At 39.3% G+C, this 16,208-nt stretch overlaps 1 protein-coding gene across 5 annotated transcripts in view; it reads left to right on the top strand.

Annotated features, from left to right (window-relative positions):
- LOC136432222 (kinesin-like protein KIF16B) overlaps positions 1-16,208 on the top strand; it is a 66,839-nt gene that overhangs the window by 10,448 nt on the left and 40,183 nt on the right. For all 5 annotated transcript variants that reach the window (XM_066423281.1, XM_066423279.1, XM_066423280.1 and 2 more), the window contains exons 3-14: positions 326-436; positions 3,053-3,178; positions 3,789-3,821; positions 3,934-3,995; positions 6,110-6,228; positions 9,979-10,048; positions 10,668-10,740; positions 11,854-11,921; positions 12,611-12,711; positions 14,828-14,959; positions 15,199-15,296; positions 15,755-15,829. In XM_066423281.1, coding sequence (XP_066279378.1) covers positions 326-436; positions 3,053-3,178; positions 3,789-3,821; positions 3,934-3,995; positions 6,110-6,228; positions 9,979-10,048; positions 10,668-10,740; positions 11,854-11,921; positions 12,611-12,711; positions 14,828-14,959; positions 15,199-15,296; positions 15,755-15,829 — 1,068 coding nt within the window. The remainder of the gene's footprint in view (positions 1-325; positions 437-3,052; positions 3,179-3,788; positions 3,822-3,933; positions 3,996-6,109; positions 6,229-9,978; positions 10,049-10,667; positions 10,741-11,853; positions 11,922-12,610; positions 12,712-14,827; positions 14,960-15,198; positions 15,297-15,754; positions 15,830-16,208) is intronic.

The raw sequence follows: 16,208 nt of genomic DNA, 5'->3' as shown, positions 1-16,208 counted from the left end.
AGATTGGGCTTCATGTTTTGATAGGAGGAAAATATTGATCACTTTAAGCAGGAGGAAGATTAAGATTAGAAAGGCCTTTGTGATGTTACATATCACTACTTATCATTACTGTAAATCTTCAAATGTTTGCGTTAGTTTTAATTTCGTGACCTCTCCACAGCAAATTGATGACCTTGCAAATATTTGTTTCCATTGCATTACATCTTTCATGAATCTAAATCCTGCAAACATTTCCCCTTTAACAGTACTATTGACCCCCATGCAGGCCTTCTTTGTTTGATTTACCATTCTTTGTGTTGACCTGTATCATGCATTATATTCACAGATGGCAGAGGGTGCAGAGGGAGATGGCAGGGAGAGGCAGAAGCACTTCTACTACGACTATTCCTATTGGTCAGCAAGAAGCAGTGACCCACATTTTGCTTCACAAGAACAGGTGAGCACTATTCAGGTCAAAGGTCACTAGGATCAGTTACAATGACACTTTACTGGGTGAACATGAAAAAGAATTATTGATGTTCATGTTTTCTTGCAAATTTGCATGTAAAAATCCCAACACACTTATCGAAAAAAGTAGGGTTCCATCCCGGTGTGAGTGGATCAAATGAATCTGTGCGGATATGCACCCATATGCTTGTACTGTTTAGTACAAACCAGGTGTGTTAAACCATCAGCCCATTTACTGGGCATGCAAGCAATGCAAACAGATCTATCTCAGCTCCCTTTATATGATGATTAAATGAATTTCCTTTTGGACAAGAGTTTCCGACTGTGATTGATTCTAGACTGGAATTCACATTTCATCAATATATCTCCAGGCTTGTTTTCTCAACCAGGGAGGAAAATTAATTATACAGATGGTACCCCAATAAAGGCCATCCCAATGTCATGTCCATGGCAGTCATGTTTAAAAACAACTATGGTGGCCCCTTGATGTAAAAAACATATGAATTATACATTTGTAAGTAAAGCCTGAATCTTTTTTGCACCATTGGTCACTTTCATTTCATAATCCATAATAAATCCTTGTTTTGGATAAATTTAACCTCTAACTTCCTTTATGAAAAATTTGACAATGTGGCAAAGTGACAAAGTAGAAATTCGGCAACTTTGTGTATCTTCAAAGAAGTTACGGTGGCGTCGATGTGGCGTAATGGCTAGAGCATTGGGCTAAGAACCTATAGGTTTTGGGTTCAATACTTGCCATGCCCCGATGTTGTGCCCTTGGGAAAGGCACTTTACACGATATTCCTACCATGAGTGACTCCCACCGGGCCTTTCATCAAGTCTGTCTAAAGTGTGCCAAGATTTGTACATTTGCCATTAAGAACCATGTTTTTTTCAAAAGAAGTTACAGAACTTGGCATCACAGTGGCAGGGTGTTTGGCTCAGAACCCAGAGGTCTTGGGTTCGAATCTGGGGTCCCCTAGCTGATTTGTCCTGATGACATTGTGCCCTTAGGAAAGGCACATTACAGGACTTTCCTCACTTCACTCAGGTGAAAATGAGTACCAAGCTTTGGTTAGGGACGACCCTCGGATAGGATGTTAAATGGAGGTCCCGTGTTCGAGGAGAGCCACACATCGAGCATGCAAAAGAACCCACCACAGTATCGAAAAGAGTAGGGATCCTTCCCGGAATTCCAGTGGGAGTGGATCATATAAGTCTATCTGGATATGCAGCTTGTACTGTTCAGTACAAACATGGTGTGTTACGCCTTGAGGCCGGTTGCCGGGTATGCAATACAAGCAAAACTTGTACTTGTCAAGAGGTGAACTCCACCACTTTCTCTTTTCACAAAAGTCAAACATAAACAGGTCTAGTGAAGTGCCAGTAACTCCCATGGCTTCTGTAATGTCATCATGTAACTCTTCGGGGCTTAACCTTATTAGCTATGCCTTTCATTAATTCTACTCTAGATATTACTAGTACAGTACCTCAAAAGAGACTTCATGTCAGACCAGGGGCGTCAGACGATGCGCAGCTGACCAGTGACAGCCTGGCCATGGCCTGGTGCCGCATGCCCGTGACAGACGGAGAGTAATTAACTCATTAACACCTGCTCGGCAAGCACAGTTTGATTAGGTAACAATTGGATGTTAATAGCCTTTCTTCAAACCGACTGGAGGCAGATCTTCGTTGGCTATGAAAACTCCTTTTGCTAGTTGGATACGACTGTTGCCACGGTTAGATCTGCTTGTGTCAATGATCCACCCTTTGAACATGGCATGTCCAGATTCTTTGGACGGACAGTGTGAAACTTTTGTCCATCCCATAAAAAAATTTCCATCCCAGGACGGAGGGACGGGTTCTAGAGACAGCCACACACAACCCAGACAAACTCACCCACCAAAAACACTCTTATCTATATGTGAAGTCATAAAGGGAGTAAACGAAAGGAATCTCGGGGGCATCATAATCTGATATTTTGCCAAGTCATCGCAATGGTTGGAAAATGTCCAAAAGTTGTTTTTGCAGCATTATTTATTCCATCCCTTGTTTTATCTTACTCCATCTTACTCTACACCAGATGAGGTGGGAGAGGTCACTTCCTCCCCAGATAAACATGATGACTTTGGTGAGAATCTAGCCCCTTTGACTGGGCTGGATCTTGTCCAGAATGCTGGTGTTGTGATGACACACCAGTGCTCGGTTACACCTGTGATGTATGGATGTTATGGATGTGATGGATCCGAAGGCCAAGGAAAATACATTTTGTGTTCCCGGGTTACCCGACCGACCCAAGCAAAAACAGTCGATCCTAGCTCTGTTTCTTTTGTCTTCCACTGGCAAGGGACATGAAATTTGGGATCTGACATCTGAGTGATGAAAACGTTGTAGAATAGTCTTCTAATGTAATCTTTTGTTAATTTTGTTTATTTGAGTATGTATGATTTAAACCATTCATATTATATATTGAGCTTCTGGGTGGAGGCCCACGAAACATGGGTTCCTGCCCCCCCTGCATGTTTTTTCTCACTCTTGTATCATCAATTTGCTTTTAATTATTTGTATTTATGCAAAATACAATAAACAAACAAATGTCTTCCAGGTACACAAAGACCTAGGTGAAGATGTGCTGGAGAATGCCTTCGAGGGTTACAATGCCTGCATATTTGCCTATGGTCAGACTGGGTCCGGGAAATCTTACACCATGATGGGGGATCAGAATACACCAGTAAGTATGAATGTTACATGTAGAGTCTTTTTGTTACATCCATGAAAAAGGGAGGTTATGGGTCAAGGTTGATTTTGGACCTTCTGGTAGATTTCGGTCCTTGGTACTGAATCAGAACATCCCGATTTTGTCCTGGTTTTGATTTGTGATCGGCAGATAGCTTTACATGTCAGGAAGACGTGGTGTAGGTTTGGGTCCCCTGGAAGGAATAGGGACTGAAGTACGTACTATACTGTTCTCAGTAGGAACCAAAGATTAACAAAAGTTTGTATATCATTAAAGTGATTGGACTATGATATACAAATGTAGAACAATAACATCTATTTGCCAAATTATGCCCAAAGGCTAACTGCATGAACAGTATCAAACTAAAAGTAAAGTAATGGAGTACATATATGTACAATGTACCACTATTGTCTACTAAACTATAAGGTACTACTAAATGTAACTATGTTTACTATTGTGGGGGTGACTTATATATGTATATGTATATATATGTGTGTATATAAGCTGAATGTTTGAAAAGTTTAAATCTGCAAAAATGAAAATCCATATTTCAAGTTGGTCCCTTATGAATAGCTCTGATGGAATACTGTGTTGTCTTTTACAGAATCAGCAAGGCCTTACACCAAGGATTTGTGAGGTAAATGTCCATTCCTTGCTTTCATTTGATAGTTTTAATCATGGTAACATTACTGTGCTTATTAACGATTCCCTGGAAACTTACCTCCATGCCCTGCTTTACTGTCTAACAGGGTTTGTACTCACGAATTGAAGCTAACGATGAAGAAGGCATTTCCTACAGAACTGAAGTAAGGTGAGTGTGTTCTGTTAAATGATGTCCAGGCTGGAAATACTGGGTGCATGTGCACTTTTGTATACCCAAAATTGGAGCTGTGCATCTAATTTTGGACTGTGGGTGCACTGGCGTACCTAGATAAGTGGTATTTGTGAAGGGTTACATGTACACTTATAAAAAAGTACCATAATTTATTAGTGAACTACTTCACTTGTAGTATATACAGCATGTTCGTACCATTTACCTGTCAGGAAAAAGAAAATCGAGTTGTCTTGTTTGTTTAGAATTTTGTTACCTTTGTTACCTTCCTTGAAACGGGAGGTAATGTTTTTTGTGTGTCTGTTTGTGTGTGTGTTTTCACACTCATAGCCATACATTGGCATGGGGACTCTGACAGAAAGTTAGATCAAGCGATAAACATGTAGGTTATCAAAGGTTATCTCCTTTCCTGTCTTAGAGTACAAGATACAAGATAATTTTATTGGAAATTTCATTGTTTCCACTGAATTAAAGCCAATGTACAATCAATCAATCAATCAATCAATCATCACATTTGGATAGACGGCGCAATACTGCGTATACGTAAGACCTTAAACTGACATCTTAAGATAAGTAGGACAGACAATATTTGAAATCGGTGTATCTTGTTATTAACAGGTACATTTACAGAAAACAGGTCACTGATCATACTTGTTGATAAGGCAGGTAATGTATGGAATGCAAGAGTTCAAGTATCGGTTAGTTTTGACTTTCAGACAGTTCAGTTTATGATTGTTCCTTGTCACTCTGCCAGTCTAGGCCCTGTGTGGTGGTAGCCAGTCCCTAAACTCAGAGTCCATTAGGGATCTAGCAAACTTGAGCCACAATTGTTCGCATCTGGTGGCGAGAGTTGAAAGACCTAGGTGTTCCAGTGCATGTGAGTAACCGGTGTAGCCCTTGGCCATGATGGTGCGACACGCCCTTTTCTGCAACCATTCTACATGTAGCTGGTCAGACTGGCGCTTGGTCAGGATAAAAACTGGATAAAAATTCGGAGATTTATTTCCTCTTCTTCAGCGTCACTTAAGTCAACTAGCAGAACTAACCAAAACTTGTATACAATAACTAGAAAAAACGGTTTTTACATGGCAAATCACACAGTCATGCATAAGCGACATTGTAATGTAAAATAAGTTAGGAAGGTTCCTATGGTAAGACAACACATTGTAATGTAAAATGAGTTAGGAAGGTTCCTATGGTAAGACAACACCATAGGAAAAGTCATTGTTTTTTGGGTGGGGGAGGGCGGAGGGACGTCCGTTGTCTCCAGTCAGAATGAGTGGCCCCGGTGATGTTTCATGTGATGGTAGAGAAACCAGCCAACCACTGAAGACAAGGTACAATCAACATTGCAGGGCTACAGCAAGCAAGTACTCATCGGCCATCTACCATCACATGAAACATCACCGGGGCCACTCATTCAGACTGGAGACAACGGACGTCCTGGATTGTGAACCACGATGGTAGAAACGCGGAATCAGGGAGGCCATCTACGAGAGGATCTACAACCCCACCTTGAACAGGAATGGAGGAGTCCGTTTAGACCTCTCGGGTACCTGGGACTCCGCCCTCCCCCCACCCAAAAAACAATGACTTTTCCTATGGTGTTGTCTTACCATAGGAACCTTCCTAACTCATTTTATATTACAATGTGTTGTCTTACCAGAGGAACGTTCCTAACTTATTTTACATTACAATGTCGCTTATGCATGACTGTGATTTTCCATGTAAAAACCGTTTTTTCTAGTTATTGTATATAAGTACTGGTTAGTTCTGCTAGTTGACTTTAGTGATCCTGAAGAAGAGTGATGGATGTCACTCGAAACGTTTGGAAATAAATCTCCGAATTTTTATCCAGTTGTAGAGTTTGAATTGTCTTTATACATTAAAAAGTCGTTTGAAAACTTTAAGGCAGACTGCGGCTGCCCCTAAAAGTGCGACCTATCCTGAAAATGTCTTCAATTTCCTGCTGTATGCATGTCTGTTGCTTTATGGGAGCCAGTGGGAGAATGAATGAAACAAGAAATTGACTAAAATTCTCTCTAGTATATATATGTAGGCACGAGATCTTAGATTTCTTGTTTTGTCTTTAGCTATCTAGAAATCTACAATGAAAGAGTTCGTGACTTGCTAAGAACGCCAAGGAAAGGCATGGCCATGGGCCATACCCTGAAGGTGAGGGAACATCCCAAGGAAGGACCATATGTGCAAGGCAAGTATTCATGCGCTGGAAAGTGAAGGTGGATGAACTGGATATAGTAATCATTTGAATTTTGACCAGGCTAGCATAAGTGGGTATCTCATTGGACTGCCAAATTGCGAAAGGCATCTGCAAAGTGGCGCAAACCAGTGCCAATCGGCACCAATTTTTTGCCTGAAATTAATTTTTTTTTGATGATTAGAAAAAATCTCTTTCTGACGAATCTTAATCTTTGTATACAATGTACATTGGTGGCAACACTACGGTTTCCAATAAAATTATCTTATACATGTATCTGATTTGGGGCCAACACTGAGGATGTGACATTCGGAGGACAGCCATTTGTTATCTCCATGATTTTCATGGAGATACTGTTTTGCGTGTGTTTGGTGTTTGTGTGTATGTTTGTGTCACCGGATGCTTAAAGTCAGCATAACTGTAGAACATGTCCATGGATTGTAATGATATTTGGTATATGGGTAGGTGTTAGGAGGAGGAAGGTCAAGGTCGATTTTGGGCCCCCTGGTATGTGTCACTGGAACTGCAATGGCGTATTTGTAAAAATCTTCTAAGGAGAATAACTGAAGAAAGGAACGACAGATTGTCATGTTCTTTGGTACACAAGTAGGTTGGACAGAGATGTACACACTTAAGTGCAAATCATGCAAATGAGACAGAATTTGCATAAGTAAGATGGAAAATCGTTTGCATGTGTGTCGCCGGATGCTTAAAGTCAGCATAACTGTAGAACGTGTAGATGGATTGCGATGATATTTGGTATGTGGGTAGGTGTTGGGAGGAGGAAGGTCAAGGTCGATTTTGGGCCCCCTGGTATGTGTCACTGGAACTGCAATGGCCTATTTGTAAAAATCTTCTAAAGGATAATAACTGAAGAAAGGAACAACAGATTTTCATGTTATTTGGTACGCAGGTAGGTTGGACAGAGATGTACACACTGATGTGCAACTTATGCAAATTCAGTGTGTTTGCGTGTGTGTTTGCTTGTGTGTATGTTTGTGTTATCCTGTGTGTATGTTTGTGTCACCGGACGCTTAAAATCAGCATACAACACTGTAACTGAAGAACGTGTGGATGGATTGTAATGATATTTGGTATATGGGTAGGTGCTGGGAGGAGAAAGGTCAAGGTCAATTTTAGGCCCCCTGGTATGTGTCACTGGAACTGCAATGGCATATTTGTAAAAATCTTCCAAGGAGAATAACTGAAGAAAGGAGCGACAGATTTTCATGTTATTTGGTACGCATGTGGGTTGGACAGAGATGTACAAACTTAAGTGCTAATTATGCAAATTTGGACTGAATTTGCATAAGTAATGAGGAATATCTACTTCTCTATTGTGGGTATGGGCTTTGAGGTCACACCTGTTGAATAGGTTGGTCTCTTATCTAGGACAAGTATTCCCTAAGTCCCAACAGCTGGTGGTTCCTCTGCCCAAAACCAAGCAGATATGGGGTGATAGCTCTACTAATGGTATTGCAGAAAGTTATATGTACCTTATGTTTCATATTACGGATGTTATTTTTGAGATGTAGGTACATTTAGAACAGGTAAATACACCTGACAATAAACAATGCTAATGAGGACCTAATTTGCATAATTCATGCATGAACTTGTATTTCCCTAACCGTAAAAGCTGCGAATGTCATATTTGAGATGTAGGTACCTTTAGGAAAGGTGAATGCACCTGGACATGAATTATGCTAATGAGGACCTCATTTGCATAATGTATGCAGAAACTTGTATTTCCCTTAACGTAATAGCTGCAGATGTCATATTTGAGATGTAGGTACCTTCAGGAAAGATAAACACACTTGTTCATGAATTATGCTAATGAGGACACATTTGCATAATGTGTGCATAAATGTGAATATCTCTTGCCGTAAAGGCTACGGATGTGAATTTTGAGATGTAGCTACCATTAGGAAAGGTCAGAAAACCTGGCCATAAATTATGCTTATGAGGGCATCATTTGCATAATTTATGCATATCCCTTGGCAAAAAGGCTACGGATGTCATATTTCAGATGTAGGTACCTTTAGGGAAGGTGAATACACCTGTCCATAAAATATGCTAATGCGGACCTTATTTGCATAATTTAGGTATAACCTTGTATTTCCCTAACTGTAAAGGCTACGGATTTCATATTTTACATGTAGGTACCTTTGGGAAAGGTCAGAAAACCTGGCCATAAATTATGCTAATGAGGGGTTTATGCATAATTTATGCCTCCCTTAACATAAAGCTACGGATGACATATTTCAGATGTAGGTACCTTTACAAAAGGTGAACACACCTTACTATACATTATGCTAATGTAGACCTCGTTTGCATAATTCATTCAGAAACTTCAGAATTCCCTTACACTACAGTAAATGCTAAGGACGTCATATTTGAGGTGTAGGTAATTGGAGGGGAATACCCTGCATTTTCCCGAAAATATTGCTTTTCCATATTACTACTTGGATACCCTCTGGCACATAAAACAAAACAACCAGCGGCAACAACAAATAACTAGGGCAAATAAAACACATCATATATAAAAACAAATTTCATGGAGATTTTGGGTCTTCGGACTCTTGTTTCATTTGTAGAGGTCACATATTTTGCTCATGCGCCGCACTGTTAGAACTAGCTAAAACTTGCTAATGCAATTTCCAAGCGCAATTTGGTGGAATCCAGTGAGATACCTGCTATAGCTGTATCAGGGACATGGGTAATTTTTGAATGCTCACATTGTACATGTATGAGGAGGACTTGTTCAGCAATGAGAAACAGTCAAAGAAATCTAGAGGGAGACCTTTAAAACAATTGACACAATTCTTACATGCTTTACCTTTTGTTATGTTCAACGTTTTGTGATCTTGAATGCTAGTAAGTTTATTTTTGACAGTTAACATCTAAAGGCAGTTGTTATGTCTAACTTTGTAGACCGATGACCTTGCAAGATTAAAAGAACACAGTGTAATGCGGTTATGTCTGACCAGGAATCTGACTTACTCTAACTCCATTAGAGAAAACCACAGTACCACTGTATCTATTAAGCCCCTTACGTAAAGATAAACTGAAAACATTGAATATGCTTCATACCTTGTAAATTGTCGCTTTCACCTGATTGCAATAGACATAGCGTGAAGAAAATTTTCCAAATGAATATTCATGAGAGTTTATTAGTATTATCATTTCATAACGAAATACTTGTCAATCATATGTAAACACTTCTCACGTAAATGCTTCCAAATTCAATTGTCAAAATGGAAAAAGTGGAATTCCATACTTAGAATGGAAAGTGTATTCAGCCTTCATACCAATCGCAAAACAAATTCTATGGGCCTATTTTTGCACATGTATTGAATTCAGCAAAAGTCATCAAGAGAGTGTAAATTTTACGAGTTGACCTTAAAAAACAGACAAACAATGTGTGCTGGAAACTTTGATCTCATGTCTGCGAGTTTTCAGGAAGAAAGTATCAACTTGAGAAGATGGCTGCTTCCTTTGAAGCGAGCAGGTGTGATATTGAGTTGCACTGTGCCAATTTCCTGAAGATTACTTGGAAATTGTCTTAGCGTGAGCCACTTGGAGCTCTTGGTTCTTCCTTTCAGTACGTCCTGGTGTTAATGAGTTGGGGCATACATGTATGACCTCCTTTATTATTTGTGTAGTTTCTATAATGATGAAAATTATGTTCAGTCTGCACAAATATAAATTGTAAAAATTGATTGAATTTCCATTTACTTCTTGCAGACCTATCCAAACACCTTGTTCAAGACTATGGAGACATAGAACAGCTGATGGACAGGGGAAACAGTATCAGGTGAGGACAAAATGAAGAGATGAAGATGTTCAAGTTGCTAGGCGTAAAATTGTTATAAATCCCTTGTCACACAGTCGACGAGCTTCAGGCGTATTTGTTGATTGCTGGAAAGTCACAGAATTGAAAATCACCATAGACTCAAACATGTATATCAGCTGAAAATCTACCCCATCACATTTGCTGGGGCTCTGTGAAACGCAAACATTGACCAATCTCTAAATTTCGTGTGCTGATCCAGAGAACACCGGTCGTATTACTGACGTAAATGTAATTTAGAGCTCGCAGACTCTTTGACCGATCGATTTTCCTGCTGTGTGACAGGGGTGTTAAGGAATGACCAAGTTGAAGGAAAATTACAGATTAGAGTTTGATAGTCCCCAAAGTTAGTTACATTTTATTGGATTGGAAAGAAAGGTACATGTTGATGATTGATGTAGTACTACCTGTTCCTACCAGCTATGGTATGCCCGGTTGAACACAGGAGCTTTGGCTTTGTTCACATTTGCTTACATACATTGTATGGTCTTGTCTTCCCACCTGATACTACTTATAAGGGGATGAGAAGTGTTCACCTCTGTCTCTTATAAAACAAATGTTCCTGTATCCCGTGGATCTACAGGACCACAGCCTCCACCAATATGAACGATGTGAGCAGCAGGTCACATGCCATCTTCACCATTGTGTTTACACAGGTGAGCTTGATTTTGCAGATAACCATCATACTATTATTCATAGATATCTTTCAATGGCAACTATGCACTTCATTGTCTTCCTGTAGGAATTGGTTTTTAAGCATGTGAAAAAGCACCACTTAACATCACAACTATGAGAATTGTTTATATTCGTATATACACACATATACTTGAATAATGTTTGGTGCACACTGTTACATGTATGTTGTATTTGTGCCTTGCACCCTCCTAAATAGCACATTCATATAAAGTGCTGTCCAGGGTTTTTAAAATCTTTATCATTGACTCTGTGTACTATTCACCATAGGTGTAGAGTGTCAGTAAGTGATTAATGGACACAAGTAATGTTATTCAAAACCTTATTTTCATAATTAACAAACTGCCATTAAACAAGATGTTCGAGAATCCTGCATGCATCTCCTTTCCTCCTTGGTTCTTTTTTGAAAAAATGTTTTCAGCTTGGCCACTTTTCCTCGTCAGTGGGGTCCCTTTGGAGCAAAGTTCCTTGGCTTCTCCTACTGTATTGTTTGACAGGTAGTGCCGAGCTGATAGAATGAAAGTGCATGTGGTCATGTACCCCCTTTGGATGTCAGCATATATTGTTTCAGTGAAAGCGTTATTGGATATGAAGGTGATGGTCTTTGCCTCTTGTGTAAATCTTGAGGCTGCCAAAGATGCAACAGTGTGTCTGTGTCATATGAGTGATACTTGTAAGGCCATGCTGGTTTGATTGTATGGATGACATCTCCTGGGCATCCCACAACTGATGTGAGCATGGAACAAAAGAAGTTGGGCAAAAAAAGAAAGTTGCCTTCATTATGAAATCTATGTGTAGTCAGGAAGGTTGAAGTATTTACAGTACAGTAGAATCCGCTTAACTGCACATCCCATTTGTCCAACCGGCTGGTGTAATAATGCGAAATTGCCCAGCTGGACCGGTATTACACTTTATGTCATACCTGTGCCGCGAAAACGTTGGATGTCCTACACCCAGTGGATAACAACCCACTGCCCCTACATCCTCAAGAAGGCTTTGGGACTACCTTTACAATGTACCTTTACCTACCTTTTTCCTATTCTGGGTTGATAACTGCTACGATATATTTATTCTAGGCCAAGTTCAACAGGGAGATGCCAAGTGAGACTGTCAGTAAGATTAACCTGGTGGACTTGGCAGGAAGGTGGGTGATTCTATCATATGCATGGGCCTGATGATTGACAACATACAAACTTTTAAATAGATATAGTTAGTGGTCAAAATTGGAAGCAGCAGGGAGTGATACATGAACATGTAGTCCAAATTGTAGAGAATGTATTTTTGATAATTAATTTTTTCAGATTGAAAATTCTTGTCCTGATTACAATGTAAATGGTACAAACGTCAAATCTCAGAAAAAATGTTCTATATCACACATGTACATTGATGAAGGTTAGACATTCAGGAAAATGAAATTAAAAGACAATTGGATACGATTTTGAAGTATTCATACAAGTTTTACGGAGCACATACAAATTTTACGGAATTCATACGATCCACTGCTAAGAAACACACAAATTTTACAGAATCCATACTCCACTCCTGAAACACATACCAATTTTATGGAATTCATGCAAGTTATACTTACAGTAAGGATCGTATGTATTCTGTAAAAGTAGTATCCAGTAAAAGTTGCATGAATTCTGTAAAATTTGTATGTTTCTTACATGTAGTAGTGGATCGTTTGAATGCCATAACATTTGCATATTTCTTATAGTAGGGGATGTTATGAATTCCGTAGAATCTGTATGTGTTTTTCAAAACTCCTATGGATTTTGTAAAATTCATATGAATACTTTGGCACCACTGTTCATACATTATTTGGTTTGACAGTGAGAGGGCCAGTGCAACAGGTGCCACTGGGGACAGGTTAAAGGAAGGAGCCAACATCAACAAATCCCTGGTAACTCTGGGGAATGTCATTTCCACCCTAGGTAAGTCAGCTAAGCCTGGGTGAAGAGTTCATCTCACTTGTTTAAAGGAGCCCAAAGTAATGTCAAAACGTTAAAACTGGAAATATTCTGGATGTGGAAATGTATGTATGATATTAACATTATTTTACTTGCTCATATTAGCGCATTTCTATCATGATTTCGTACTCTGGATAAGAGCACAGAAACAAGCCGCATGAGGAGTCCTTTATATATTGGGACCACCAAAAAATCAGCACCCAGATTTTCAATGAGTTCCCACCACACAACGACATCGCATCTTTGCTCCATGAAGGTCGATATGCAATGGGATGGTGCTAAATAGAAAATTGAATTTGAAATTCGGACTTCAACTGTTCTGAAATTCCTTTTGTCTCCTTTTAGCCATCAGAAACATCTGTTGTTCTGTCAAAATATATTGACAGTCAGTTATCATTTTTGCTTTATCATATATAGAGGAAGTCAAAGTAGTGTCTTTGCTGCCAACAATCCCAAGGACACTTGAACAAAACAAAATCTATCAAAACAATGGAATCTTATGTCTGACTCAACATTTTCATTATCATTTTCATTTATTATGGGTTACTTCATTTATTAAATCTGTGTTAGTTACAGGTGAGACCATCATACATGTACACAGCAACACTATATGCAAGAGATAACATTTTTGTAGAATATCCTACATGTGAAGCAATGGTTAAAAGGCAGTCAAGCTAACAGTGAAGCACTTCTTGCAGAAAACACTTCCTGCAAAGTAACAAACAGTCCCTCAGCAATCAGAGTTTATTTTGATAGATTAGTTAGCAGCTACTGCCTTTGGCATTATTCAAACAACAGCGAAATGTGTACAGAATGGGACATGGTAAAGGGAAGTCTGATGCAGTGAATGTTTAGCTTGCCTGGGTATAGCTGCCCTCAGACCTCAGTAGTCTAAACTGTGACAGACATCTAGGGTTGGCAATGACAGCCAGACGGCCACTGTGTAGTCACTATCATTGACGAAGAGTTACTCCTGCCACTAGGAGCACCGTGCTGACTGATTGATAAGTCCACCAGGTTATTACCAGATCAAGTAATGAAAACAGATCTGCATTGGATGTCACTCGAAGACAGAGAAGAAAAATATCAAGACTATGCATGATGTACAATATGACTACACATGTAATAAACAGATGGACATACCAACTACTAAGTACCTAATATCACCTCAGAAAAGAACAAGAAATAGTCATGCCTTTAAGTACCAGGGTTATCAACATAGGATTGATGTGTTCAATAATTTGTATTTTCCTAGAAGTATCATAGAGTGGAACTCGTTACCATCATGTGCTATAAGGGCATCCTTATTAGATACATGTCCATGTAGCTTTAAACGATACATGCAGTTAGATACGCAAAGGTTTAGGTGTGAGGCATGCCTGCAAAGCTGGTGTGTTATGCCGAAAGGAGGTTATACTGGCTATACAGATACAGATATAGGACTGACAAAAAGACTTCAATGGCAACAATGCAGGACAATCAAGCATTGTGCCAAACATATACACATGTTTACTGTATGTATGATTATAATGATAGTTAAAAATATGATAGTTGAAAAATGGAGTTTTGTATTTCTTGCACAAATGTGTAACTTCCATTAACATCAATCCGCCTGGTTACATAAATCTGCCAGGTTGCAAAGCAGTGGTTTTGAGAGATCTGTAGTGCAGCACCCCCCAGATTAGCCTGACTTAATCGCGCTCCTAGCGGCTGGCCTGACGGATGGGTGGGGGTCATAAACCTCCGCCAGCAAGAGATTGTGTAAGCACATGCTACCCCCAGGTTTGCACAGTTTAGATATACAGGAGTGCATTATACTGGGGGATGTTGGGTTGGAGACCTGTTTGTACATATCTTTTCAGGGTGGCAGAATTATGTACCCTGGTTGAATTATGTAAGTGCTCAGTGTTAAAGCAGATTTAAACTTAGATTGAAAAGCCTACTATACCCATGCTAGATATTACAAACTTACATAAGTCATTCATTGTTTTGGGTTCTCTGACTGTTAGAAAGTTGTGCTGTGGTGAAGCTATTCTCACCTGACCATTGACATCTCCATTTTGATATCCTTTCTTTCTAGCCGACCAATCCATTGCCAGTTCCTCAGGTCATGGAAGCAAGAAGAAGTTCTTTATTCCATACAGGGACTCAGTTCTTACATGGCTGCTCAAGGATAGCCTGGGGGGAAACTCCAAGACAATCATGATTGCAAGTCAGTCCCACTTTGTCTGCAAGATGAAGTTTAGGTTGTTGTTGTGTTAATTGTGTTTTGGATTGAAATTCTTCATTGTAGATTTTTAGAATGCTTGATCTACAAATGTACAGGTTCTTTTTGTAATTGTACATTTCTCGTGCTGTGTTATTTATTTCATAGTCACATGAACCCATCAATTTTCTACCAACTTTAACTCGTAAAGTAATGTCATGTATTGAATGTTTTACCCCGTTTAGCAATCTCTCCTGCAGCTGTTAACTATGGGGAGACCCTTAGTACACTTCGCTATGCAAACAGAGCCAAAAATATCATCAACAAGCCCACCATCAATGAGGTAAGTGCTTACCAACCGTTTAAAACATTGCAATGGGACAGTTGCTGTTTTGTAAAATGTTAGTGGCTATTTTGAAGAGTGGAAGGAAATAGATTCATTCTAACTGTCCATCACAATCAGTTGTCCAACCAATGAGAGCATGGTAATTAGTAGTGCGACCGATGAGAGAGTGCCTGCTTGATGTCCGTTTTTATTTTGCATTTCTACTTTTTGATGGAGATTGGCGGGGATACGGGATCGGTCTATTGTTTTCTAGTCATAGTATTTATTAACTTTATTTTATATCATACTCATTTGACATGATTATGATATTTACTTATTTTCCAGGCAAGTGCTTTGTTACAGAAAGGAAATATATGGGAGTTGCAATCTGAGTGTTTTTGTTTTTTGGCAGTGATACTTCTATGTTTCCACTTTCAGGGTTATACATAACTGAAATCTTAAATTTCCCTTCATAGGATGCAAATGTAAGGTTGATCCGTGAACTACAGTCAGAGATTACAAGGTTGAAATCCTTACTTGGAGGAGACGCTGTAAGTACCTGCAGCTGTACCATTACACTTGACTTGTAAAGATTAGTCATCTAGGAATTGAAAATGATATTTGTAAGTTAATCTATACAACTGGATTACAAAGTACCAGGCATTTCAGATGCCCATCCAACATCTTTCATCAGAGAATGAAAATGAATGTTTACATAAGACTTTTTGGAAAAAGGCACGATCTGAACAAATAAGTATGTCGTTATGATTGGCCTTGTTCCGAAAAGTCTTATGTAAACATTCATTTTTGTTCACTGATGGAAGATGTTGGATGGACATTTGAAACGTCTGGTATTTCTCAATTTTGTAATCCAGTTGTACAGATTGAGTTGCAAATATTATCTGTACTATTGTCTGTTCTGTAGGTTTG

This window comes from Branchiostoma lanceolatum, chromosome 4 (assembly GCF_035083965.1).
Source record: "Branchiostoma lanceolatum isolate klBraLanc5 chromosome 4, klBraLanc5.hap2, whole genome shotgun sequence".
Lineage (NCBI taxonomy): Eukaryota > Metazoa > Chordata > Leptocardii > Amphioxiformes > Branchiostomatidae > Branchiostoma > Branchiostoma lanceolatum.
This window is presented reverse-complemented; position numbering and strand designations above follow the sequence as displayed.